Raw genomic sequence first — 26,481 nt, 5'->3', positions numbered from 1 at the left:
GGGACCCCCTGGACCACAACCCATCCTAATAGCTCCAAGGATCAACCTCCCACTCACCAGTCTCCCCAAGATGGTCCATGGGGTAGGCCCTACTCCGTCACCACATGACCACCATGGACTGAGCCTAGCATAAACTTCTGGAACTTGGGCAATGCCAGATCAAATCTTATAAAGCAATGACCCATCTTTCTTACTTGTTGCTCTGAACACTGCAGAAATTCTCAGCATCCATTTGAGAAGTCAATGTGTCATATGCTCTGCTTGGGAAATTGCAAGCCCATATTCTGAAAACTCTTATTACTGTGACAAGTGCGGTGTAAATCTAAGCATACGCACAGCATGAACAAAAGCCCTTGTGTAATGGATACTGTTCTAAGTACAAGCTGCAGAATGCCTTTCCATCCACCAAACCCCATCATGTACCTTAACCTCCTGGAACCTTCTGGAACGTTCTGGAGCCCATTACAAATGTCTCTTGCCACATCTGCTCCCACCTACCAGCTGCCTTTTGTCCCTATGAATCCGGTGACCCTGGACATAAATAGTCCCTCGTCTTCCCAGTGAGAGAATTTTACATCTGTCCAATTCAAATATATCTACTTCTACGGATATAGAAAAAAGCCAAGAGTCCACTCATAATACTTCATTAATGTAACTATGCATTCCTATTTAACATCACAGTATATGAATATTAATTTAGAAATATTTTTGCCCATGCTCACATTTCGTGCAATTGTTTTAAGTTAACTTTTTTCTTGCATCTCTGATGTCATTACCTTAATCACCACGGAACACCCATTTTCTTGGTCATCATTTTACAACAATCTAAAATGTTTACAAGATGGCATTTTTTATGAACCACAGTAAATTGCTTCCCAAGCCACAAGTCCCCCTGTATATAATATCCATAGGGTTTTACTTTATGTTAAGTTCATATTAATGACCTTTCATGATCTCTGCAATGTGACCTATTTCAATTTTAAATGATCTTGGAAAGGTTTATTACAATGACATCCAACACTTGTGTTCATGTAAGCAGGAAACTGCCAAAGGTCTGTTAAATTTCTTTGGTCCTTTTTCACCAGTTCTGCTAGGTAACCTCTAAAATCATGGCAAACTCACAATGCATTTTCAAGCTAATGCATTTTAGTGGGGTTTTAACAAAAAATACTGAGAAAGAAGATGTCAGAGGGTCTCACAGAGAAGGTTTCTTAGCTTTGGAGGCCCACCGTGGGAGACAGCCATGAGGTGTGCAGGAACTGGGCCGCTGCCTCGTGGAGATCAGGTCCAGTCTCCCACCCTGCACATGGGGGCTTCTCCAGACCTGGTTGTTAAGACTTGACAGCAACTTCCACCAACTTCCATAGGCCCCAGGACGGGTGGGCCCCATGTCCTTCTCACTGGGGGTCCTCTTATCCCCTCACTCACTGGGGACCTCCCCAAGAGCTGAGACAAATAACTTTCCACACTCACAGCAACTTCCATAGTATCTGGCCTTGAGTTGATGCTGGGAAACATTTGTGAAATGAATCACGTATTAATAAAAGGACTAAAATGCTTTCAAAAAGGAAGGGGAGGACATAGCACCCAGAGGTGAAATTAGGGGAAGAAAAACTCATGAGTCCTAATTACCTGTGTGCAACATGGCATGATCGATCACAGTTTCTTCACCAGACAGTGATAAAATAAGAAAAATGGAGGAAAAGAAGTAACTTTATAACAGCCAGAAGTTTTACAAATTTAGACCTATTCCCTATCATGAGATTGGCTTCCTCTCACTCTAAGGTGAGGAGGTTCTTGAATAAAATGATAGTGATGATAAATGGCAGTTAATTTTTATTATCATTTATCACCAATGCATGGATGACATCATTATCTCCAGGACGAGAACATGACCTTAGCTTACACAAGCCCCTCTGCATGCTCTGACCACTGACAGATCTCCATGCCTAGAACAGTGCTTGGCAAACACAGAGGGGCTCAAACATACCTCATGAATACAATTTTTTCGTTGGTGGCCATTTGTTCTCACTGGCCCGTGAGCATCTGCTGAAGGCTGTGTAAGTAGATCCAGGAAGCCCACACAGTACAGAAGGCCACGGGGTAAGAAGGACTCTTAACCTCCCTTCCTTCCTCCATCTTTCCCTGGACTCCAGGCCCAGGGCTGCTTCTCCATACTGTAGAGGCCAGGGGCTGAGGGAGTAAGAATTAGGTTTGGGCTAAAATCCAGAGATTGGAATAGAGGCTGATGAACAAACCAGGAATCAAAACTCAGTGGATTCTAGTCTTGCAACCCAGCTTGGGCTAAGGAGGTCTCTGACTCCCTCATGGGCAGACAGACCCAGGTTCACATGACCCCAGGTCTTCTGAGATAGGATGCCTCTGACCAACCCTCCTTCTCAGAAGCAAGCCCCCATCAAGCGCTGCCTCTCCTTTGCAAGACTCTGTATCCCCATGCTGAGTGTGCCGGGGAGGACCAGGGACCATCCCTGGGGGCACGTGGACGTGGCATAGACTCCACTGCAATGTTTGAGCTCTACCCCTTGAATATGGAATTCCTCGTGGAAGCTCACTGAAAGACAGAGCAAACTAGTGTTTTGTTGAGACAGTAACTTGTGTTCTCTTCTCACTGACATGACAGGAAATGGAGGTATCGCTGCCCACCCTCCCCCCCCACCCCGCATCAGGAAGGCAGTCCTGCAACACCACCGTGGGGGTCTCAGCAACATTTGTTTCCTTTTGGGCTCTTAGGAAGTATGTTCTGGACACTGAGGGGATGGCCCCAACCCCATTACTGCTCGGAGGCTCATCTAGGAAGAGGGTCTTCTATACCACGATTCAATGTAATGCCTTGCCATGCTAGTGAGAGAGACACTGTGAACCAGATGTCTATGCTTAACAAAAATAAAACAGGAGATAATTAAAATGAGGCAACCAGATGCCTCTGGAACCCAAGTGAGGTGGAGAGACGTACACATATTTAGCTTACGATGGCTTCAAATATTATCTTCCTAATTGCAACGTGCAACAATCACTCGCCAACGAAGAACTAATTAATTGCAAGTCATGAAACACCCACAATATGGCCAGGAGATTATTGGAGGAAAGATTTAAGGATAAAGAAGGTTAAAAAAAATAGCACCCTTTAGTCATCCAATAACGAGACAATATTATTAAGTAATAAGGTTTAGAAAGATTTAGTTTCATGAAGAATACTAATATTTTAGGGGCAATACAATAAAAGAGGGAAAAGTATAAATATCTGGTAAATCTACAATCTCATCATTCCTCTGATGACAAGAGCCAGCAGCCCCATATTGTGATCAGAAGAACATCTAGCAATTTTGACCCCAGGTTAACGAAGCGCAGAAAAATGGTCGCCGAGAATATATTTTCTCTCCTGTGTCATAACATAGTAAGGGACAGAAAAATTGCTCTGTTCTAAAGCTTTCAAAAGCTCTTAAAGATTTTAAGTAACTTTTAATGGGTTTTTCTTTTTCTTCTATGTATCACAGGTATTTGTTTGGAAGATTAAGAAATCACCTTAGGAAAAACAGAAAACAGAACTCACTAATCATCTTCAATTTAGCCTTTTATATGAGTAAATAGGGAAATCATTTATAATCACATCCATTATAAAGAATTCAAATTATTCCACTCTGTTTTATTATCTATCAACAGGAAGCATACTTCCTCACCAGGACGTTCAGTTAGTGAGTTTCTTGTATGATTAACTCCTATTTTAATAGCCAAAGTGTCTCTCCAACCTGTGCAGTCAAGTCTGGAGTCCAAACCCATGGTGGCAGGGGGAGGTGAGAAGGCATGCACCCGGCCACGCGGGAGGAAGCGCCACGGAGGACTGGCACTACCCAGGCAGCCAGAACTGGCTGGGACTGCGAGGCACCAGGTGTTTTACCTCTCCCTGAATGCTGGTGGCAGGTGCATTTTCAGAGTACTTTTCTGATCTCCAATTCATGTATTCATTTGTTCCGAAGGTGCTGGCAGCCATGGCACGCCAGGCCAAGCGCGCAACGGCCAAGAGACTGGATCTGCTGGAGAAGCCAACACACCTGCTCGACACGGTTCAATAACATCCGAGTCCTTTGCAGAGGACTCTGGAGACAACAGCACGATGCACAGGATGCCAGGGCAACCCGGAACAAGCGGCTTCCACACTGAGTTTCGGAGGAGATTGGCAGGTCCCTCGGAGAGAGAGGGAGCACGCATTCTAGGCAGAGAGGCCTTTGCATGTGAAGACAGGAAGACAGGTCAAAGTGCAGCAGGCAGGGAATAAGCAGTCTCTACTGGGGCCACGTGTGGAAACAAGAGGGAGCAGAGGGAAAGAAAGCAAGGGAGGAGGGTAGCTGATGGGTGTCTGGGGCCAGTTGGGAGGGGACACGCAGGGGATGGAGGGGACAGAAGCCCAGGGCATGTTCTGGCTCCTTCTGCTCCTGCCAGACAGACCCTGTGGCTTCTTCTCCCACTTAAGCCTCTATTTGTCCCCTCCCCCTCAAGTAGACCCAGGCAGACACCAACCCCCCAGGCCTAGAAAGTCCAGGCATGACTTGATATGTCCACACCTGGAGAAGGAGAAAAGGCATATGAGAAAGACAGGCTCTTGTGCCGGGGGTGAGAACTGATACCTGGTGGGAAAGCTTCTCCTAGTTCCTACAATTACCCTCCACCAGCCTGCGGTATCAGCAGCCCCTCCTGGTCATGGAGAGGAGAGGAACTAAATAGCAAAACCCTGTGGCTTACACGAGACTCACAAGAGAAGCCAAAGGGAGGAGAGACTGGGGCACTCGTCACCCTCGCTGGGTTCAGTGCGTTCCTGGGGAGAAGCATCATGTGCACGAGCATCGGGGGTGGCCAAAGGGCCCGTGGGGGTCATGAGATGCTCGGACTCCGGGTTGTGGTGTGATGAAAGATCACGCACTCACAGGTTGTGCTTGTACACCTCAATAACCTTGATTTTAAAAGAACCCATAGGGACCCTGATTCTGCTTGTCCACAGCAAGGAAGAGCCAAAGAGACTGCCGAAAATTCTGAACCGGGACCCAGGCATTCCTCCCCAGGCTTGGACTGTGGCTGCCGGGGCGGCTGTCACTGGCAGGTGGCAACCACAGCTAGCTCCATGTCAGCACAGAGACCTACCAGAAAAGAGATGAAAGCAGAAGACAGGGAGTGAAGTCAGGGAGGAGACAGAAACCCGCTGACCCCTTGGGTTTGGTCCGATGTAGAGAGTGCACCCAGGGGCACCCCTGCTCAGATCTGGGGACCACGGAGCACCAACCAGAATGAGATGTCATTATCTACTCCTCAAGGCTGAAGTCTCAAATGAACAAAAATGCCCCACACGTAGGGTCCACACAGTGCAAGTCAGTGAGCAAGAACTGTCACACATACCAATCGTAAAATCATCCAGAAGGGGAATGTCAGCCGATAGTTACACAGCTATGACACCATGATATCACCTAATAAAAGGACATATAAATGGATGGGGTTTTAATTCTCTGAAAATAGTATTTATTTGCCAAAATATAGCACCATGGGTTGAGGAACATTTCAAAGAGAGATGACATATTTAATTCATGGAGATAGCAAAACCTCACTTAACTACCTTGGGGGGTCACAAAGGGTTGAGAATGAGCTCACACTAGACTCGGAGGAGGTTACGAAAACAATTAGGAGCTAATGAGTAGACACTGCGAAGGCGAGAGGCAAAATTGCAGGCTGGCTAACTCTATCCTCGCTCATGACAAGTAAAAAACCAAAGGTGTCATTTAAAAAATATTAAATTATTGGGTAGGAAACTCCAAATTCAAACACGGAATAAATAAAACTGGTTTTTAATAGCCTGGCATTGACGACAGGCTGGTAGAGACAGACTCAGTGTCAACTGTGATACATAATTGTAAGTACCCACTCAGGGTTCCTTCCAGGAAGAACGTGCATGCTCAGCTCTGAGACCCAGCAGTCTGAGATGTCAGCAAAAACTCAGAGGACAAGCACAGCAACCCCAGCACCCCCAGATGACGTGGCATCCCCCAGATCCAAAGAGGCTGCATTAGAAAACCTCAGGATGGCTGGATATTCAGTAGTAATTATAATACAAAAGCAATCATCAATCAAACCCTGGAATGGGGGGGAGAAGCATGGGGGGATTGGTAGAAAGTCTGTGAAGTGAGAGCAATAAATTTTCAAAAGATGAAATGCTGTCACTTTCAAGTTTTCAAAGGAAATTAACAACCCAGCTTAGCATGGTACTGGCATGATCTCCGAATTTTTGAGTTGGGGTAAGGGAGAGAGACTGGGAATTCATCAGTTCTATACTCGTTGGAAGCGACCAGTGGAAACAAGACTTGAGAAATGCCTCCTACATTCTAGGATACCTAAAGAGGTTATTCTCTTCTGAAGTGTAAGCACACCGGCAATGACTTAACCCCACTTACACTATGTATTTGCCTAGCAAAGCCTCATTTTCCTAACCAGAGAGGTGAATGGCAGCCCAGCCACTACAATAATTATCCCAATTTATAAGTAAGTGGGGGTGTGAATGAGACTACGCTCCACTGAACTTAACATAGTGTCAAAAAAAAAAAAAATGAACTAGAGAAAAGATCTGAAATATCACACAGCTGGTGTGCTAATTTTGGGAGCTACAATTAGTTTAAAAACACAAAGACACATCACTTTTACAGGACTGACTACTGCATTACACACTCAATGGATTTCTTTTAAAAATCTGTCTCTATGCGCACTTTGAAAAAACGACTTCTGGGAAGTAATGCAAGCAAATGATGGCATTTTGTCCTTTTTAGCCTATGCAAAGTTTCCTTTGCTGTTCACTGTCTATTTTCAAGAGGTGACCGTTTGATTTCTAGAGAGAGCAGAGCACAGAGCGTAAATGCAGCGAGAGCCCCAGAACACAGTCTAACCCTTTCCTTTCTTTTATACACGGGAGCAGGCCGACTCAGTGGAGTAGATAGAAAAGTTTCTGTCTGGAGGAACTGGGATTCAGAGACTCAGATTCCAGACAGAAGATCAGAAGAGGTGCCCCAGGCAAGCCAGAGCCCAGGGACAGGCGGCAGGCACCTTTTACACTTTGATGGAGGGATGCATACATGACGTAAGCATCGGACAATACGGAGGAAGCGGTACGCATCACATGCGGGCATTTCAATGTCTATGAATTATCCCTCAATTTAAAATTCAGCTTTTTGATAAGGCGAATCTTAAAAATGTTTAAAGTAAGTACATAACCTACTCCAAATAAAAGGCGAAGGTTGTCAGCTCGGGAAAAACAGCACTGATATGCTGCTTACAACGTGCTGTCCTCGAACAAAGGAACGATGAAACACTGAAAACAAAGGAGGAAGGAGACGCTCCATGTGACAAACACGAGCACACAGACACGGGTGACTGTAGTCAATCAGAAGTCACCAAACTCTTCACACCCCAATAATACCGCTTGCACACGTTTTCCAGGTGAGACTGTGAGGAAGGGACTTGCCAGGGTCTCCAGTGCTCTGATCCAGGGCTCTTTCCACCCTGCGGAGAAGGCGGCTTGGCGGTGGGGCAGGAGTGGGTGCAGAAGGAGACTGGAAAGCCCACAGGGCAGGCTAAGGAGAGACAAGAATCCCAAGAGTGAAGGGAAGCCAGTGCAGGGGACAGGGCCATCTTCACGTCAGACAGTGACTCGGGACACATCACTTCCTCCGCAGAAGAGGATAGACACACATGGAAAATGATCGCTCTGCTCTACAAATATCTTTCACAAACACAGCACGGCACTCGTATGTTCTAACACCCCTCCAGCTCATCGGGGCGCCCTGCATGAAAACAGGTGCCAGCCCCACACATCCCCCAAAGTGGCTTCCCAGGGACAGATCATCCGGAGTGGCCAGGCACGCACTGGCCAGGCACCTCAGCAACGGGCTCCTAACCACAGCCACGAAACTCCGAAAGGGGACTTAACCACAGCCACAAAACTCCGAAAGGGGACTTAACCACAGCCACGAAACTCCGAAAGGGGACTTAACAACATAGCCACAAAACTCCGAAAGGGGACTTGCCAGATTGCAGGGAAACTTTTTTCAATTAAAAACATATTTTACTTAAAAATGTAAATGAAAATAGTTATCCCATGATAAAAATAAAAGAACTAATAAAGAACATTATAAGATAAAATTTCTAAGAACTCATGTAATTTTCATATTGAGGGATCCCTGGGGAAAAAGTCCATTTCCCCCCCCCCCATTTCTTCCCTGGGAGATCCTGTCCTTTTTTAAAAACGTAATTTCAGATTAAAAAAAATAAACCCATATGTCAGTTCTCAGTGAGTCAGTCCAGGATCTCAGCTATTATATCTGATTGGAACACATCGTGCTCCCCTTCTCAGCTCTGAGGACACAAGAATGCCCCCACCCCATGCTTCCTACTGCTGACGCAAGTCTCCACTCCAGCCCTTGGGTTCCTGTCTTCCCAAAAACCAACGGACTCCTGCTACCCCCACTCTCTCCTCTTCCTTCTTCCTGTCTTGTCCCCCCCTTTCTGCCCCCTCCCTAGAATGCACCTCATCTCGACTCCCTCCCACCCCTCAGAGCTCAGAGCCAGTCCTCTCTGCTTCCACCAACACTGATCTAAGGATTTCGGTCCACTTGCCACTTTCTTTGGGTCCTAGTCTTACCTGCAGTCTCTCATTTGGATGGCCCAACATGTCCTGATGCACCACCTCATCTGTTACCTATTTTGGGAACCAAATACCTGGTTTCCCCGCCTGCAGAGAGAAGGCTACACCTTTCTCTGTATATTCCTGATGGCCTTGAGCCAGTATGACTCCACGGCTGGTACCAGATGAGCACATAATACACTACGAAGTCACAGAATCCAATCCACATTATCCTTCCGCACATGTTAGAAGCACAGATACATAAAAATGCAAAACCTACAATAACATCCACAAAGATTTCACCATCTAAAGAAGACCTAGACAATGGGGCGCCTAGGGGGCTCAGTCAGTTAAGCGTCTGCCTTCAGCTCAGGTCATGATCCCATGGCCCAGGGATGGAGCCCTGCATTAGGCTCCCAGCTCAGCAGAGAGCCTGCTACTCCCTCTGTCCCTCCCCAGAGCTCATGCTTGCTCGCTCTCTCTTTCAAATAAATAAAATCTTTAAAAATAAATAATATAAAGCAGACCTGGGCAAGCACTTAAGGTTCCTTTCTTGGTAAGAACTTAATAAACACCAGCCAAACTGACTGCACAAATGTCTAAGTGACTACTTTCTTTTTCAAGAAGAGTCCTTCGGGTCACTCCCGCAGAAGCATCAGGTCCCTACCCACTGTGAACACACCAGCCTCAGGCATCTGCCTACCTCTAGAAGGCCAGGAGGAAAGTGCCAGAGTTATCGCAGAAGCTGTGTGTGCCAAGAGAAACGAGCAGGAGAAATCCCAACACGGAAATGCCACCAGAAAGAATGAACAAAGGAACAGGCTCTGGAAGAAGGTAAGGCAGGCGGCTAGCGGGCGGAGGGCAAAGAGGAAGCAGAGACCACCCCAGAGCCCTGGCATTATATGGAGCAGATGCAAGAAGCAGGTGCATCCCCAGGGCAGGAAGAGGACAAGGAAGAATGGAAAGGCCCCTGGAGGACTGGAGGGTAAGGAGAACCAGGGAGGCTTCAGAGTGGCAGCATGCACCCCCTGCAGATCCCTCCCCAACCTGCAGAGTTCCATCGGGAGGGACTCCGCCTTTGGTCTTGAAGTCCAAGGTTTCCACTGAGGTTGACACCATGACCCCTGCTCTCTGCTTCCTTGTTTTTCCTTAATGCATCTTAGTTGATCATTCTGGTTGAACTTTTTGGTGCCACTGGATGTCAGGTAGCTCTCAACTTATCATCATCTCATTGGATATTGATGTGACCCAACCACCAAGCTTGTCCGTCAATAAGAAGGTATTACCTATTCACACGGAGAGATGTTCATACACAAGGTTTAGGGACACAAAGTAGAGAACAACACTTGCCACGTATTTATCATTGGCTTATTTTAAAACATATCTATTGTCCACACAGGAATAGAAAGAATTCAGAAGTGACCATGACCAAAGAGCTGACAGTGAATGATCCGAGCGGTAGATTTACATGTGTTGTTTTACTGTACTTTATTCTTTTTTGTTCCCTGTCTTCAAGAAGCAATCAAAATAAAGAAATGAAAATTTCATTTAAAAATACTGGCAAATTTTTGACAATGAACCACAAAGAACACGCAGCAACCTCCTCAGCTTGCTGCCACACAGGGTTGCCCGCTACTCTCAGGGTTGTTCTGGCTGCAGCAGGAAGGTGGGACACTAAGTCCCTGACACTCACAGACTAGACACCCCCAATGGGGAAATGTAATCGTATCACGTGGAGCAAACCCACATACTGCTGAACCAGCGGTTTGTCATCACGCGCACTATAAGGACTTAGAAAAACATGGCAGCAGAAGGCAGAAGTGGCCAACTGGTAGACCTTGTAAATCAGCTAGGTGACTTCGAGGGGTAACGAATCCACAAAGCTACTCCTCTGAAGGGTACACTGATGAGAATGTGTGAGCAGAGTTGTGACCTACCAAGGAACTATCAGAAGATTAGCCTGACAAATGGCAGTAGCAATAGTATTTTCTTCTATCTTAATATAAAATGAATCATTTAAAAGAAAAAACAACAAAAGGACTTGGCAGACATAATTTCTCAGACATAGCAACGTTGCATTTGATCTGGGTGGTGACCACACAAAATGTGTAATGTCACAATATGAAATGGTATAAAAATATCATTTTCAAGATGTAATTACATATTTGTTATGTTTTACCTAATCAGACGATGAGGACTGTTGTTCTTCCTTAATCATTAAACTAGAGAATTCATTCTAAAGAAGAAAAAAAATTCTGTCTCTAAGAATCAATCACTGTATCTAAAGGTTACGCAGGCAAGAATAAAACCTGCTTTAATAAGATACACCTTTTATAGCTTTTTTTCCCCTTTACCTCTCCCCTAATTCAATGTACCATATTGAATGCATAGGATTTCCCAAGGGAAAAATAATTCTGCTTGAATTATAAAAGTGTCACATTCACAGTTCATAGAGAATAATACTGCTCAGCTTCTCATCAAAATTATACTGCCTAGCACAGGATTCTAAATAAAGCCAGTGTAATGTACAAACTTATTATCTGACTCAGGATGTCACGGGAAAAGCAGTGGGCTGAGGGATGGAAAACCCTCCCTCCCAGGACCCACTCCGCTCCTGCGTAAATTACTAAAACAATTCTGGATGTGACATTCCCATCCCCCCAACTCGCCGATCCCCCAATGTTAAATACTAGAATGCTTTTGAAATTTAACTTCACATAAAGTCCATGATTTCATCAATACACATACAAAAATAATTTATTCCACCATAAACTTCTGCACAATAGTTTAAATGAAATTTTTAATTATTCGCTATAATGGAGCTGATGATTTTCTAAGCACAGATGGGGCATACTCCTTTCTCCCATTTGCTTATGCGACAGCACCAGTCGACATGTTTCTCAATAAATTTCTTCCCGGGCATATTTAAGGTCTGGTCTCTTCTTGGGCCTCAGCTTGGGCTACCTGGCATGCCAGATGGAGCACCAATCCTACATGAAGGCATTAAATACTCTTTCCATCAGCAAGCGGACAGGCCCAGAGAAGAGCTGCAGGGCCCATTTCACAAAGTCACAAATTTGCACTGGCTTTGGCTACATTTACAAATGTCTCGCAGGCCCTCCTCCTTCCCGCCGGCCCTTCCAGCTCCCTCCGCACGCTCTCTGCATCACACAGCTGCCATTTCTCTTTCCGCCTTTCTTTAGTCTGTTCCTGCCAGAAATGGTCACTCCTTCACATCAAGAAGGTTGATGAGGGTTTGATCTGAGGATTGTTAGGGACCTATAGAGAGAGACGGGCCCTCCCTGTCCTCTCGGATTATAAACAATGAGAAAATACAAGCCCCTGACTACTGGTGGCCATTCTCCCCAACAACTGAGCCAAGGGAAGAGATCTTCTAACCCCTGGTCATGGCCGTGCTTGTCTAATGCGTCGGACGCCCCAGCTCCCTGCATCAATCATTCTCCTTCCTTCTGGACCTAATTTGAGTGGGGTGTCGGCGATACTGCAGCTTTCCAGTAAGACCTGAAATCAAGTAGCGTCAGGGCTCTGCCGCTGTTCTCATTCCACGTCGGGCTGATTATTCTGGGTCCTTTGACTCTCCACACGAACTTCAGAATCAACATGTCAATATCCACAAAGATACTTGCTGAGATTCTGACTTGGATGACAATGAATGTATAGATCAGGTTGGGAAGAACTGACATCTCAACGATGTGGAGTCCTTTTACCCATACACAAGAGTATCTTCCCATTTATCTCTTATTTGAGGTTTTTGCAATTTGCAATCAAAAGAGCCTACCTCCACATTAAGTCACGATATAAAAAAGAATCGACAAGACCTACAGCAAGTGCATTTATAAATACCATTCTGCAAGTGAGGTGCACGTGAGTCTTTGGAGATGCTGCGTCTTCAGGTCACTTAAGAAGGCCTTGTTTTAGATTGGTCAGTGGTTTTTTAGACCATTCATCCTTCTTAGAAATAAATCTCTGTGAAGGGGCTCATGGGGCAGCTGCAATGTGAAGATCGCAGAGAAGAGCCAGTGGGCATGGGATATAAGGGTTTCCAGCGGCAACTCAGCTACTAAAATGCAAACTTTGAAGATGATTATGCTTTTTGCCCATCCCTTGACAAAGCTTTTCCATTATTACTTCTAATGGACAGCTCGGTGGCACTGGGAGGATCAGAGAGAAGGCATGCATCCAAAGGCTTTGACAAGTAAGAGTGCCACACACATACAAGGGATTAGGATTATTTCGCACTCCACAATCCGGCTGGACAAAAGCAGCAGATAAATTCCCTCCAAACCATATGGGAGCCTGGACTTGCTATCTCCCTCCACTGTGTTATGTAACCGAGTATCCAGTAGCGACAAGCTCTGTATCAGCACAAACACCGACAGCCATCGGCCAGCAGCACCACTAAGCAGACCCCGGACAATGGGTAGAAACAGGACACTGTCCAAAGAGAAAAGGAAATGGAACCTAGTCCTAAAACACAGCAGTGCACTCAGAAATGGCAGATGGACACACGTGAAGAAGATATCCAGAACGTGCCACAGGAATTAAATAAAGACGTATCAGCACACAACGGCTGCATGGAGCCAGGTTTCCTATGACAGAGTGAGCAGAGTGACACAGCAACTCCCAGAAAGAGCTTCCCAGCAGGGTCTCGGAAGAAGCCCATGCTCAAAGTCTATACGCTCTTCAACTTGACCTGCTCCTACGTCTCCATCACGCCCATGCTTAAGCCAAAGATGTAGCAGGTGACCATGACACCTCCCTCGGTCTTCCTCACCTCCTGCATCGGATCTACCACCACGGCCTGCAAATTATACCGCAGGTCTCCATCTCCTCCTCGAAACTCGTCACCAGTACTGCAGCCCCACGGTTCTCGTCAGGGGCCATGTTGCCCTCCAAAGCCCAGGAGACACTGGCAGGACGCCTGGAGATATTGTCGGTTGTCTACGCTCCCGTGTGTAGGTGCTAGGGATGCTGCTACACATTCTACACCAGGACCAAGAACTTCTGGCCCCACAGGTCGGCAGTGCTGAGGTGGAGAACTCTGCTCTGGCCCCAGGACCACGGTCTCTCCCCTGGATTCCATGACAGCCTCCCACCCCACTGCGTCCTCTCTCGGCTGCTCTAATCCATTCTGCAGACCACAGCCAAAGTGACCCTTTGAAATACCAAATCTGATCTGACCGAACCTATCCCAGGGGATCTGACTGCTTCCAGGATCCTAACCAGGCCCACAGGGATCTGCCCAGTATGCCCAGACCCACCTCTCCCTCCTCTCTCCACAGTCCTGGCTTTCTCATTGCCACTCTATCCAGCCACAACCACTGATCATCTTGTGATTCCGTGTCAGAAACAAATGCCTTCCTGTCTGCTGCCTCCACCTGGGACTTCCCCTCCTTTGTACTTTCTTTAACCAGCTCCTCCCTAGAACCTACCTTGACCCCCCCAAACTATTTCTAATCTCCACCCCGATATACCTTGTCATCCTATCCCTTACTTGTCCTTAAAATGACTCATTATAACCTAAAATTAGAGGCTTATATCTATGATTTGCCTAAAATCACGTACTGCCGTCTATAACTATATGCTTATGGGTATGGTTATCTGGTTAATTTCTGGCTCACTCTTAAATGCAATCATCATGAGAACAAATGCCGTATCTCTGTTATTTGTGCCCAGTGACTGGCACAGAGAATGAACATATTATTAAGTGCATTTAAAAAATATATGACCAGGACGCCTGGGGGCCTCGGTCAGTTAAGCATCTGCCTTCAGCTCAGCTCATGATCCCAGGATGCTGGGATCAAGTCCCACATCAGGCTCCCTGCTCAGCGGGGAGTCTGCTTCTCCTTCTGACCCCCCTTGTTTGTGTACACTCTCTCTCTCTTTCTCTGTCTGATAAATAAAAATCTTTAAAAAAAAAACCTTTTTAATGTAAAATTACATACACACACACACACACACACACACACACGCACAAATATATACATATGACCAAATAAATGATGAGGAGCTAGCCACTAACCTATCTGTGAGGTCTGCTCACGCTCATAGGGACATTGAATAAACTCTGACTGTCATGGAGGAAGAAGGCCTGGATGACATCATGCCCAGTGGCGGAACGTGGGGGGACCAGAGGCAGAGGGCACAGATGTGGAAGGAGTGCTGAGGGAGAGACCTCTGAAGGCCAAGGTCAGGGACGGAGAGAAGGAATTCACTGGACCCACAAATTCAAAGGAGCACTTTTCCCCCAGTGAGCAACATGACCGAGAGCAGGACAGAGGGGGTGGCCAGGAAATGCCTGGAATTCTGCAATCCCAAATTAAAGGCTTGCCCTCTGACATGGGTAGGAACAGGGGGGTGACCAGCACGAAGGAAACCTGCCATGAAATTTTCAAAAAACATAAATGCCAGCGACTACTTATCAAAGAAATCATTCATCGCAGGGTTAAAATGCTAAAAGCAAACTCCTAGTATTCAACAATGGAAAAATTAATATGATGAAAAATCACTTGATTAAGTAAATGAATGCACATGAATTCAGATGCATGTTCTGAACTGGCAGAGAGCCACCACAATCATAATTATGACTACACATTAATATGGAAAGATGCCTGCGATATAATGGTAAAAAGGCAAGAAACCAAATGGCATCTGTGTTGGAACTATCAAAATACCCATGCCCATGCACCACAGCTGGTAGAAAACCAATACAAATGGTTGGTTGGCTGAAGGACAGTGGCAGATAGAAACCACTTTCCTTTCTGCTACTGTTACAGTGAGCTCTGCACTACCAGTGGGGATGGGGAGGGGCTCAAGGAGGCAAGTGTGTCCTTACAGGCAGCTTCAGATAATGTCTTGCCCTGTGGGTGGTATCTCCAGCATCCCAGGGGAGCAGCCGAGAAGACTGTGCGCTGGGGCCAGAAGAGATCCCAGAAATCCAAACCTAGGGAAATGCTCTCCCGACTTTCAGTCTGGCAGAAGTCAGAAGCATGGTGTCTGATGTGTTCAAATCCCTCGGCCAGACTGTGGAACCTCTGCAGAGTCTGGAAGCTACAGACCAGCAAGCAGTATGAGGAAATTGGAACCATTCTGAGCTGAAGCTTTACTAAGAGCCAGTCATAAAATATTTTTTTCACCTTTCTGTGGTTTTGTTTTTGCTGCTGCTTCTTTTTTGACATGAGTCATGACTTGACCTCCAAGCATCTCTTCATTTGTGTATAGGGAATACTTGCACAATCAGAACAATCCAGAACATCAGGCAGATGAGGGCTGGAAGCCCAGGTGAAGTCAGCCCTGAAGGAAAACTTGCCCAAGCCCGGACTCCCATGCTTCCCCTCCTGCTGGTGCTCACACAGCAGCCAGAACGTTCTCTACACTAGTTAGCCCTGGATATTTCCAATTCCAAGGGTTGCCCAGGGACTAACACCAGCAGCATTAACCAGGCAGATTTGACGTGAAAGAACTGGGGCCCCCTCTCCAGGACTGCTGAGTGAGAATCTGCGTTTGAACAAGACCTCCAGGTGATCTGTGTGCACAACCTGAGGTCTGGCCCCCCGCACTGGGCGCTGCCCCTCCAGCCCTTCCTCAACCACTGGCCCGGGTGCCACTGGCATCCATGTAGATAGAGGCTACACTGACTTCTACTGTAGGCTGAATTGTGTCCCACTTAAAGATCTGTTCAAATCCTAACCCCTAGTACCTGTGAGAGTGACCTTAGTTAGAAACAGTCTTTACTGACAGATTCAAGTAAACACAAGGTCATATTAGAACAGGGTAGGCCTTAAATTCAATATGACTAGTGTCCCTAGAAGAAAAGAGACACAAAAACTCAGACACACAGGGGAACATGGCGTGAAGAGAGAGACAGAGACAGGGGTTAAGTGTCTACAAGCCAGAGACCATTGGCGTCCATAAGGAGCTGGGAGAAACGCACACAACAGACCCTCAGAGCACAGTTATGTCTGAATGTTTATGCCCCCCGCTCCAGATCCTGCCCCAAATTCCTATGTCAAAACTGTACACCCCAGTGCGATGGTATCAGGAGCTGGGACCTTCCGGAGGTGGTTAGGGTCAGATGGGGTCATGAGGGTGGGGCCTGTGACAGGATTAGTGCCCTAACAAGGATCACAAAAGAGCCTGCTTCCGGCCTCTGCTCTCTGCCATGTTAGGGAACACCAGTCTATGATATTCTGTGATAGTAGCTCAAACTGACAAGGACAAGCACCCAGAAGGAACAGTGAAAGAATAAATTTCTGTGTTAAGAGGCCACGTCCATGGTACTTTGGTACAGCGGTCCCAGGAGACGGAAGCCACCTCCAGGCTTGGCTTGTCCCTGCAGCTCCTAAGTCCCGGCTCTCCCTCTCCTCTCTGTGTCAGTAGGAGAACTCTCCAGAAGGCCTGGCCTATTGCTCATTCTGAATTGAGTATAACCCTTCCCTTTGTGCTGGCTTCTTCTGAGCTGCCGACCCTCAGCAGCCAGATGTTCTAGTTTAACAGGACTCCCCCCAAACCAGACAGCATGACCTGGAAGGTCACCATCCAAACCAGCCCCATCCTCATCCTCGTGGGTGGTGAGAAACGGGCAAGCAAAGCCCTGACTCACATCTCTGCTATTCTCGGGCTAATCAACATAATCCATAGCCAACCCAACGTCAGGAAAACAAGGAAGCAATGTTCCACTGTTTCCGGTTAGTGCACCCTCCTGGCTCAGAGACCACCAATTTCTTTACGCTGCATCTGGTCCCCCATCTCCCTGGCTGGTTCCCTCTGGACCCAGAATCATCAGGGTCCAAGTTGCTGGACAACAGAGCTCTCATCTCCTCGCCTGACACGGCCACTAAGCCCGTACCAGCAGACCTGCTTCCGTGGCTACAGTGGCTCGGCAGCCACACAACACTGCACCTGAAAGGCTGCGTCCCACGAGGAGGGCAGTGAAGTGCAATCACAGGGAGCCCAGGGCTCTACTGAAAACCACGGCCAGGCAGCGGCACTGAACACAACAGCGCAGACGAGGGCACACAGATTGGTAATCCAGGGGCGCGTCCTCACAGCTCAGGTGAGCACTTTCAGGGGACGTCAGAGCACTTGGAACCCTGGCTGCCTCCCAGCAAACCAGATGGAACCAGCCAGGGCTGAGCCACACAGAGAGGGCCAGCCAAGGAGGCTTACTAAAGCTCTGTTTATGGAGACAGAAACCAGGAATAATCCAAGTCCCCAAACACAGAAAACTGGTTCAAGCGGTGATGACATAACCAGGAGGTCATATGAAACCTTAAGAAATATGTTCTTGAAAGATACTACACGATACAGGGAAACACACATGGAAAAGATGAAAGTTGTAAAAGCACATGTACACACGTGTGCCTATATGTCAATACGCATGGAGGTACATATCATAGATACCACATATCCCCACAGATATCTGATGACACTGGGGAGAAGCAGCACGCCATTACAAAGACGGACATGCCAACAGTGTGATTAATTCACGGGAGATGAATGATAAATGAGTCTTCTTTTTCTTAATCAACGTTTGGCATCTTCCCTTTTTCTAACAAGATCACGATTACATTTAAAACCCAGGGCAAGGACACAATAAACGCTGCTCTGTTCAAGAGAACCGGTAAGACTTCACATCTTTACGAAATCTCGCAATCTCGCACACAGCACAAGAAGTGGAAAACAGGAGGGCTCGGGAGGCAGGGGCAGAGCGGGGAGCAGCAATTTCTCTACATGAGCCCTGGACGGTCAGGAGCTCCCTGTGAACCTCATGTCCTCGTCTGCAAGGAGACCCGACGACTTCTGACCCTTATTTGTCATCATGCCTAATACACGGAGGCAGCTTTTCTTAAGAACAAAAAATTCTAAACTCCCAATTTGTGACAGGCAGTGTGGACCCTAGATGCCAGCTTAGAAATGGACAAAAAGCAACAAAATCTTCTGATAAGGAAGAATTTTAGGCAAACCATATGGCAAGTGAGTACTGTTCATTTCAAGTCAGGATACAGTTTTTAAGGAAATGAAACAGTGCTTCTCGGAGGACAAACTCACCCAAAACGGCATTTACCACAATCACGGTACAACTTATTCCCAACACAGATCCTTCCAGAGAAGTCTAGGCAGACGGGCTCCACAAGTAGTGAGAAGAAAGCCCGCACCCAGGGGCAGCCCCGGGAAGAAAGACAAAGCCTCCTGCATCTGTCCACCAACCTCAGCTTGGGGGCCTCAAATTCAATTACTCCTCATCCCCGGCCAATTCGTTCACTGCGAGGGAAAGTTCCAGAGCCGCAGGGGCCCACGGCTTTATAAGACAATGGGAGAAACACAGAAAATGAACCATGTTCTCATACTAAACTGAACAGGAGAAACAGCAGAAGAAACCTGAATGAGAAGAGCAGTGTTTTTAAATGTGGGGTGAGATATGCTACCCCTTCAGGAAAAAAATTTAGTGCCTATCAACCCGCAATTTGTTCTTTGTTTTTGTTTTTGTGAAATACATTAGTTCAGAATAGACTAGAGAATGTTAGAATAGAAAATGCCAGAGGGTATCACATGGAATAAAGGTAACACCCTTTTCATGAAACATCTCTCAGCTTTATACACACACACAAACACACCCCAAGAATCCATTTCTTACTGTGGATCATGGTCAAAGTTTCCCTCTATAGAAAGTTCTGGAATTCTCAGCCCTAGACACACCAGCAGATTACGCCTAGGAGGCAGGGTGGTCTTTTCTAGGATCATTCCATAGAGCTAACATGTTAGGAATATTTTGGAATTCAGTGAAAACAGCAATGCCTGTGTTAATTCTGATCATAAAGCTCCAACCACCCGAAATCTAGCCCTACAATCCATGACTGGTCAAGAAAGAGAACCACTCACAGCCAACACAGTGGGACCATAACCAAGATCTGGTCCTCCCAGAAGCCTCTGTGACCAGCCCCATCAAACTCCCTTTACTCCCCTCAAAACACATCCGATTTGGAGGCATTGGGTCAAAGTTGTTTCTGTTTCTTGTGGGTTTTTTGTTTTGTTTTGTTTTGTTTTTAGGGGGAGAAAGAGGCAGAGGGAGAGGGAGAATGGGAATCTTAACCAGGCTCCACACCCAGCGTGAAGCCTGATGCAGTGCTCAATCTCATGACCTGAGCCAAANTCCCATCAAACTCCCTTTACTCCCCTCAAAACACATCCGATTTGGAGGCATTGGGTCAAAGTTGTTTTTGTTTCTTGTGGGTTTTTTGTTTTGTTTTGTTTTGTTTTGTTTTTAGGGGGAGAAAGAGGCAGAGGGAGAGGGAGAATGGGAATCTTAACCAGGCTCCACACCCAGCGTGAAGCCTGATGCAGTGCTCAATCTCATGACCTGAGCCAAAATCAAGAGTCAGACACTCAAACCAACTGAGCCACCCAGGCGTCCCTGGTCAAAGTATTTTTAATTGCTTTACGCATGAAGATACAATACACCACTTAGATGGAAAGGTCCACCAGAAATGGTGTTTATGCCTTTAAGGCCCCAAAGCATCAGACACAGAGCTGTTGTTCGCCAATGTGGACAACAGGTATGGGCCCTGTTTCTGAATACTGTCAGATGACTGATGCCTAGCAGCATTCTACAGGCGAGTTGAATAGAAAAGAATGTGGCTCTGGAACCAGGCAAACTAGGCTTAAATCATCACTCTGCTCCCAGGCTAGCCATGTGGCCTTGGGCGAGTTTACTAACTCTGGTTGTCTGCATCTGAAAGCAAGGGGAGTACCTAATAGTTTTATCATAAGGATCAAATAAGCTGATACATGTCAAGCACTTAGGACAGAAAGTGATCAATGCATATCAGCTGTTGCTATTCTAGCACGTGGAGCTCATGATTCCATCAACCACTGGAATTAATTCAGGGAGGCTTCCCAACATCCAGATGTTTCGTGTTCTCTAGGGGAGGCACTGTACTTGAGTCTCTGAGAGTTAAAGGCTAGGAGAGTTAGTTGGGTTGACTATGAAGATTTCTGAAATGCAGAAACTGGAATGTGACCCATCTCTCCAGGCAGCTGGAAAACATCACAGCTTTCCGAGAAAAAGGCCACCAGCAGATGTGAGTTTTAGGAAAACACTGAAATACAGTCAGGAAATAAGAAAGGGCAGGTACAGCACTGAGGGTGGAGGGAGTAGAGTTAAGACACTTCCTGCACAATATTATCAAGAAGAACTGAGGACATGAGTGAACACAGATGTGTGATATCCCACAGCCAAGAAGAACAAAGGGAAGAGAAGGCAGTGGAAGAGAATTGCCACATCTGGCTTTGGAGAGGCCACGTCTGAGTGTAATACGTCAGGGGGGAGAAGTGGACCACAGTCACAAAGGGGAGAGCAGAGAATCACGGGGCGGTGGCCACAGTACAAGGACCCTCTCATGGGATAGAAAGGACAGAGGGAAGCCTGATGGCAGAGAAGGATCCCACAAGCAGCTCCTCAGCGTTGAGAAAGTCTGGGCATGACTGTAGACAAAGTGAAAAGGCAATCGGATAATACAGACTGAGAGAATGGGTCAGGGATTGATCAGAACCCCAGAGGCAGGGGTGGGTGGGGGAGACTCTGCACAGGTGGAAGGTTACTTTCAGGTGATAGGATGGGAAGTGAGAAAGGAAAGGTGATGGTAGACAGATCCTAAAGGATCTTTTCAGCAAAGCAGACAGACTAGCATCATTTGCTAAGGGTTGTGGCAGGGGGGTGGTGATAAGCCTCAAGCTTGTGAGGTTGCCAGAAATAGCTGGTAAGGTAAATTCACTGAGGAATTTAAAGATTAAAAAAAAAAAAAAACACCACTTTTTTTTTTTTTTAGAGTAAAATGGTACAGTTGCTATGGAACAGAATATGGTAATTCCTCAAAAAATTAAACATGGTATTACCATATGACCCAGCATTTCCACATCTGATACACGCCCAAAACAAGTGAAAGCAGAGACTTGAACAGTTATCTGTAAACTTAGAGTCACAGCATTATTCACAATGGCCAAAAGGTGTAAACAACCCTAGCATGACCATTAGTGGACGCATAAATAAACAAAATGTGATCTACATATCAATGGAAGACAATTCTGCCTCAAAAAAGAAGGAGATTCTGACATCTGCTAAACCCCAGAAGAGTCCTGAAGATATTTTATTAGTAAAATAAGCTAGTCACAAAGAGACAAATGCTGTGTGATTCCACCTACACCAGGCACCTTGAATAGGAACATTCCCAGACACAGAAAACAGGCTGGTGGGTGCCAGGGGCTGGGGGAGAGAAAGAACAGGGAGTCACTCTTTAATGAGGACAGGGTTTCTATTTGGGGAGAGGAGGAAAGTTCTTGAGGCGGAAGGCGGTGATGGCTGCACAACAGGGTGAACGCACTGATGGCACCGAACCGGACCCTTGACCATGGAGAAGATGGCACATGTTTATGTTAATCACCACGATAAACTGTTCTGAAGGACCGGGCAGCAGCCCTGAGGTTGAGGGCACTCACTGAGGGACAGTAAAGCAGCACAAAGGTGAGTCTGTCTCCAGAAACACATGATGCGCCAGAGCAGGGTCCAGAAGTGCCCCTGGCAGAGGAGGGAGAGGGACCACAGCCCACCCACACCTGCAGCTTCCTCTCCCACTTCCAAAAACATACCCACGTACCCTCCCCTTCGTGTGTGTGCTCACTTACACTCAGCGACCCCGGTGAGATGTGTGGTACTGAGTCAAAGGGGACGCAGCACTGCTGACGACCTCGACGCCAGGTTCATCCTGCAGTTAACTACTGCCCTCACCTTCTCTTGCCTCGTTCTCCCTTGAGGCATAAAACGCTGACTCTCATCCGCCAGGTGGACGCAGGTGGTGGCTGCAGCTCTGGGAAGGTGACGGCAGGCTGCCAGCTCCGGTGGCCACAGCAGCCACGTGCCACCCGCACCCGCCACCCCCATCAGCCCACCCCACGTAACGCCAGGAAGGCACGAGAGCGTGCGGCCTTCCGAGTCACAGAGGAGGGCACGCAGATCCTCTCAAACGTCAAAACGGCCACCAAGGGCCACCCTTTGGGAAACAACATGTAACCCCTACGAACTGCCACAGTCTTTTTTCATATTTTCTCTAGAGAAGATGATTCACAATGTATTTCCTGTTCCACAGAGCAAAACCCAAAGAGTCGGAACAACGCAAAACCCAGGGTCCTGGAACGGGAGTCTTCAAATCTCACCTGTACAGAGAGCACCTAATGTGCAAAAACAAAGTACAAAATTAGCAGCAAAGGAGACAACGTTTGAAACAAAACTCCGTCGCCGGCCAGTGTCACAGATGTAAAGTTGTCATCCACGCATGAACGTCCCTGAACTCACTCCCGTCTTACAAGAAAACACCCACGTTAGGAAGGTCTTGCAAGACTCCAGTCACTAAATAATTTGACACAGAGGGAGGTGAACAGACAAAAGTCAAGCCCAATCAAATTTAATAATGTAAGAGTATATTTAGAAATCTAAAATTACTTCTGGGCTCAAACTTCCTGTAATTTTTATCTATTCTTATACCCACCATGCCTGTTTTTCTGAAATGCCACAGGATGTAGTAGTAAATGTCCTGAACAGGTTGCTAATTTTAACCCTGGAACAATAAGGAAGCTTGAGGAGGTATCAAGTCACCAAAACAGTTAACCTTAAAACTTCAATATACGCACCATGTCGCTTTCTCTACAGATCACCAGTTTTTTACAAGAAAATCACATAAAGATCAAGCACTTCCGGGGAAGAATCCAGCAGCTCTGCAAGACAGCTGCACCACCTCTGAGAGCAAAGGGCCAGTATGGCTCCAACCACGTTTAGTTATGATGGTGACCCTGGTCACAGCAACCATGAGACACACCTGACACACACGCAAGTCTTTGTTCCAGATGGACCAGTAAGCTTTCAAGCTGGGAAATCACTTTCTAAAACGTTTTCAAGACAACAGCCATAACGATGCTTTCTGAAATTACGCATTAAAAGAGCATTAAGGGAGGAGGGTGACAGCAAAGGCAGCTACAGTGAACAGTTGCCTGAAAGCCACAAGTTAATCACTCAGAAGATTCTTATTCTCTGAATGAATCTGCAGGTCGCCGCCCAAGCAAACCTCACTTTTGTCTGCAGTTAGTCAGCCCTATGGAAAATGCCAGAAAGGGGAAGCTGGAGAGCGTGCCGGCCCTGGGGCTGCTCCGAGGGCCTGCCCCATGCTGCACCCCCCAACACCTTCAAACCACAGACCCAAGGACCTCACATGATGTGAAGGCACCGTTCTTCCAAAGGGCAACGGGGCAAGAACAAGTAATCCAAGGCGGTGAAAACAGGGGGACGGTGGGAACGCTGGATCCCTCACTCTTCCTGGCAGCAAAAGACTCGCTGCAGGACCAAGAGGTATCAGCATTCCCACAACGTAGTTTGAGGTCCGACTGACACCTGGGACACCCACAGCCTCAGCTCCCCCACCTTTGCCCAGCCCCCGAGATACGCTGACAAGTGACACGCAAACATTATTCTCATCAACATTCTTATGCTTGCGTGAAGTAAATTCAGAACATCTCCTTGCCAAGGAGCAAAAAGAGAGCAGTGAGGACCGAAGAGCACCGACAAAGGAAAACCCAATTTCAATACACAAGGAGCAAGACGGTGCTCGCTACAAAAGCCACCCCTGGGCTGTCATGCGAGTTCGGGCTTTGCAGGAAGCAGAGCCCCTGCTTCTCGCACCCCGCCTGGAGAGCCCTGCGGCTCACAGTGGGCCTTGAGGATGCCCGGTCCTGCTGCACCCAAGGACCTACCTTCACCCTGACGGTCTGGTCCGACACGCTGCTCATCATGGCGCTGATGGATCGGAAGAGCTGCAGCAGGGACTCCATGAAGTCGGCCTCTCCTTTGTCTTCATAGAGTCTGCAAAGGAGCACACAACACTCGATGGGGCTTGGCAGACCGGGCCTCACCACTCTTTGCTCCCGCATCAACGGCCATGAGAGGTGCTGCCTGCTGGCAACTCAGAATGTGAGGCAGAATCCTCCACATCCGTCGAACACGGGAGGCAGCTCAGAAATGGGGTTCATCTGGACGATGCGGCTAGGGAGCTATGTCCTCCCGCTGAAGAAGCTGGTATTGAACCATACCATTTATTGGTTTTTGCATTGTAACATAATACACTTCATAAATCTGCAAATCAGAAATGTATAGAAAGAGAGGGAAGGAGAAAAAGAGGAAGGAAGGGACAGGGAAACTCAGCTTTAATTCTACCCCACAGAGATTACACCATTAATATTTTGGTGTACTTCCTGCCAGTGCTTTTTAAACCCACAATGTCACATAATTAACATAAATTTAATTTCCTAAATTTAACAAGATCTTGTAACCATTTGAAAATGATATTATAATAGTAAATTCAAAATTACTTTATTTCAGAGTAATGACACTGTACAGATTTATTCCTCACAAGAATTGGTGGTAATGGGAAAATTGTCAAGAGGTGAAGCATATTCAATAAATGGATAATAAGGAAGTTGTACATTGCTTATATGTATACAAATATATGTTGCTAATTATAAATAAGTCTCACGTATAAATTATTTATTAGCAGTTACTTCAAGTTGCTGTGTTACTAAAAAGAAATGCATTTGCATTTCAAAATGTTGCAACGCAGATGTTTTCTTAATATAGACCAGTTTTCTACCTAATTAAAGTATACCATACCTGAAACCTTGTGTACAATGGAAAATTTTGTAAACTAAGTGATAATTAATTACCCTAGAGGTAATCTTATATTTAAATGATCCATTGTCAAACAACAAATTCTGTCTAAAATGGGAAATCGCAGCCTTATGTATCCATTTTATAAAGGATTTTATTCAATAGGAGTTTATCTAAAACGTGCATAACAAAAAATGAAAAGTATCAAGTCAAGAACTCCTGCTTGCAGGGAACACAAAGCAACAGAGCAACGTTTACAGACCCGTCCAAACACTTGGGGAGGCTTCAAGCATGTAGTCATTCTCATCCTCAGAACACCTGCCAATTCCTAGAGTTGTGTGGGGTAGGAGACTGAAAACCTCCATACAGTGGGGTTTCTATCAGTCTCCAAAGATAATGAATGATAATGAATTCGAAAATGCCAAGGAGATGGGCCCCAGATGACACAGCAGACTGTCCACTGAAAACCCTGGAGAACCAGGAGCAAACCAAACGTAAACAGAGGCTTACCAAGGCTAGACACAGCCTTGACTCAGTACAGCTCCTGCAGAGTAAAAGGTCAGTCCCACTGTCTCTGCCTAGAAGGGGAAAGGATGAATCATCTCTGAAAGAAGAGCACATCATCTGGAGCTACATTTAAATAAAAACTAACTAAACATAGAATAGAACAGACCACATGGCCAAATTTAAAGAAAAAAAAAAAAAGGAAGACAACAGAAACAGAATGACAGCTGGTCAAGATATTACAGTTGGCTAGCAAGAATGTCAACATAACTATAATTATTATAATTTAAAACAGGAAAAAATGGAGAAAATAAAAAGACGGAAATATGAAAAGTACAGAGATGGAGAGAACGGAAGATGGGAAAGTTTAATAGAGAAATAAATCTGCAGAAAAGAATCAAATGAAAATTTTAAAACTAAAAACTACAATATCTGAAATTAAGCATTCATGATATGGGTTAAATTGAGATTAGACCGAGTAAAAGGCAGAATTAGTGAAGTGGAAGATGATCAACATGAAAATAAGTAAGCGCAGAGAAAATAGAGAAAACCACGTTAGAGATATATATTGGTCCAATAC

At 46.3% G+C, this 26,481-nt stretch overlaps 1 protein-coding gene across 1 annotated transcript in view; it reads right to left on the bottom strand.

Moving 5' to 3' along the window:
- DOCK1 (dedicator of cytokinesis 1) overlaps positions 1 to 26,481 on the bottom strand; it is a 468,169-nt gene that overhangs the window by 344,487 nt on the left and 97,201 nt on the right. The window contains exon 23 of the mRNA XM_034663641.1: positions 24,488 to 24,596. Coding sequence (XP_034519532.1) covers positions 24,488 to 24,596 — 109 coding nt within the window. The remainder of the gene's footprint in view (positions 1 to 24,487; positions 24,597 to 26,481) is intronic.

Source organism: Ailuropoda melanoleuca, chromosome 6, assembly GCF_002007445.2.
Source record: "Ailuropoda melanoleuca isolate Jingjing chromosome 6, ASM200744v2, whole genome shotgun sequence".
Taxonomy (NCBI): Eukaryota; Metazoa; Chordata; class Mammalia; order Carnivora; family Ursidae; genus Ailuropoda; species Ailuropoda melanoleuca.
The sequence above is the reverse complement of the archived record's forward strand: the minus strand, read 5'-3'. Positions and strand labels throughout refer to the sequence as shown.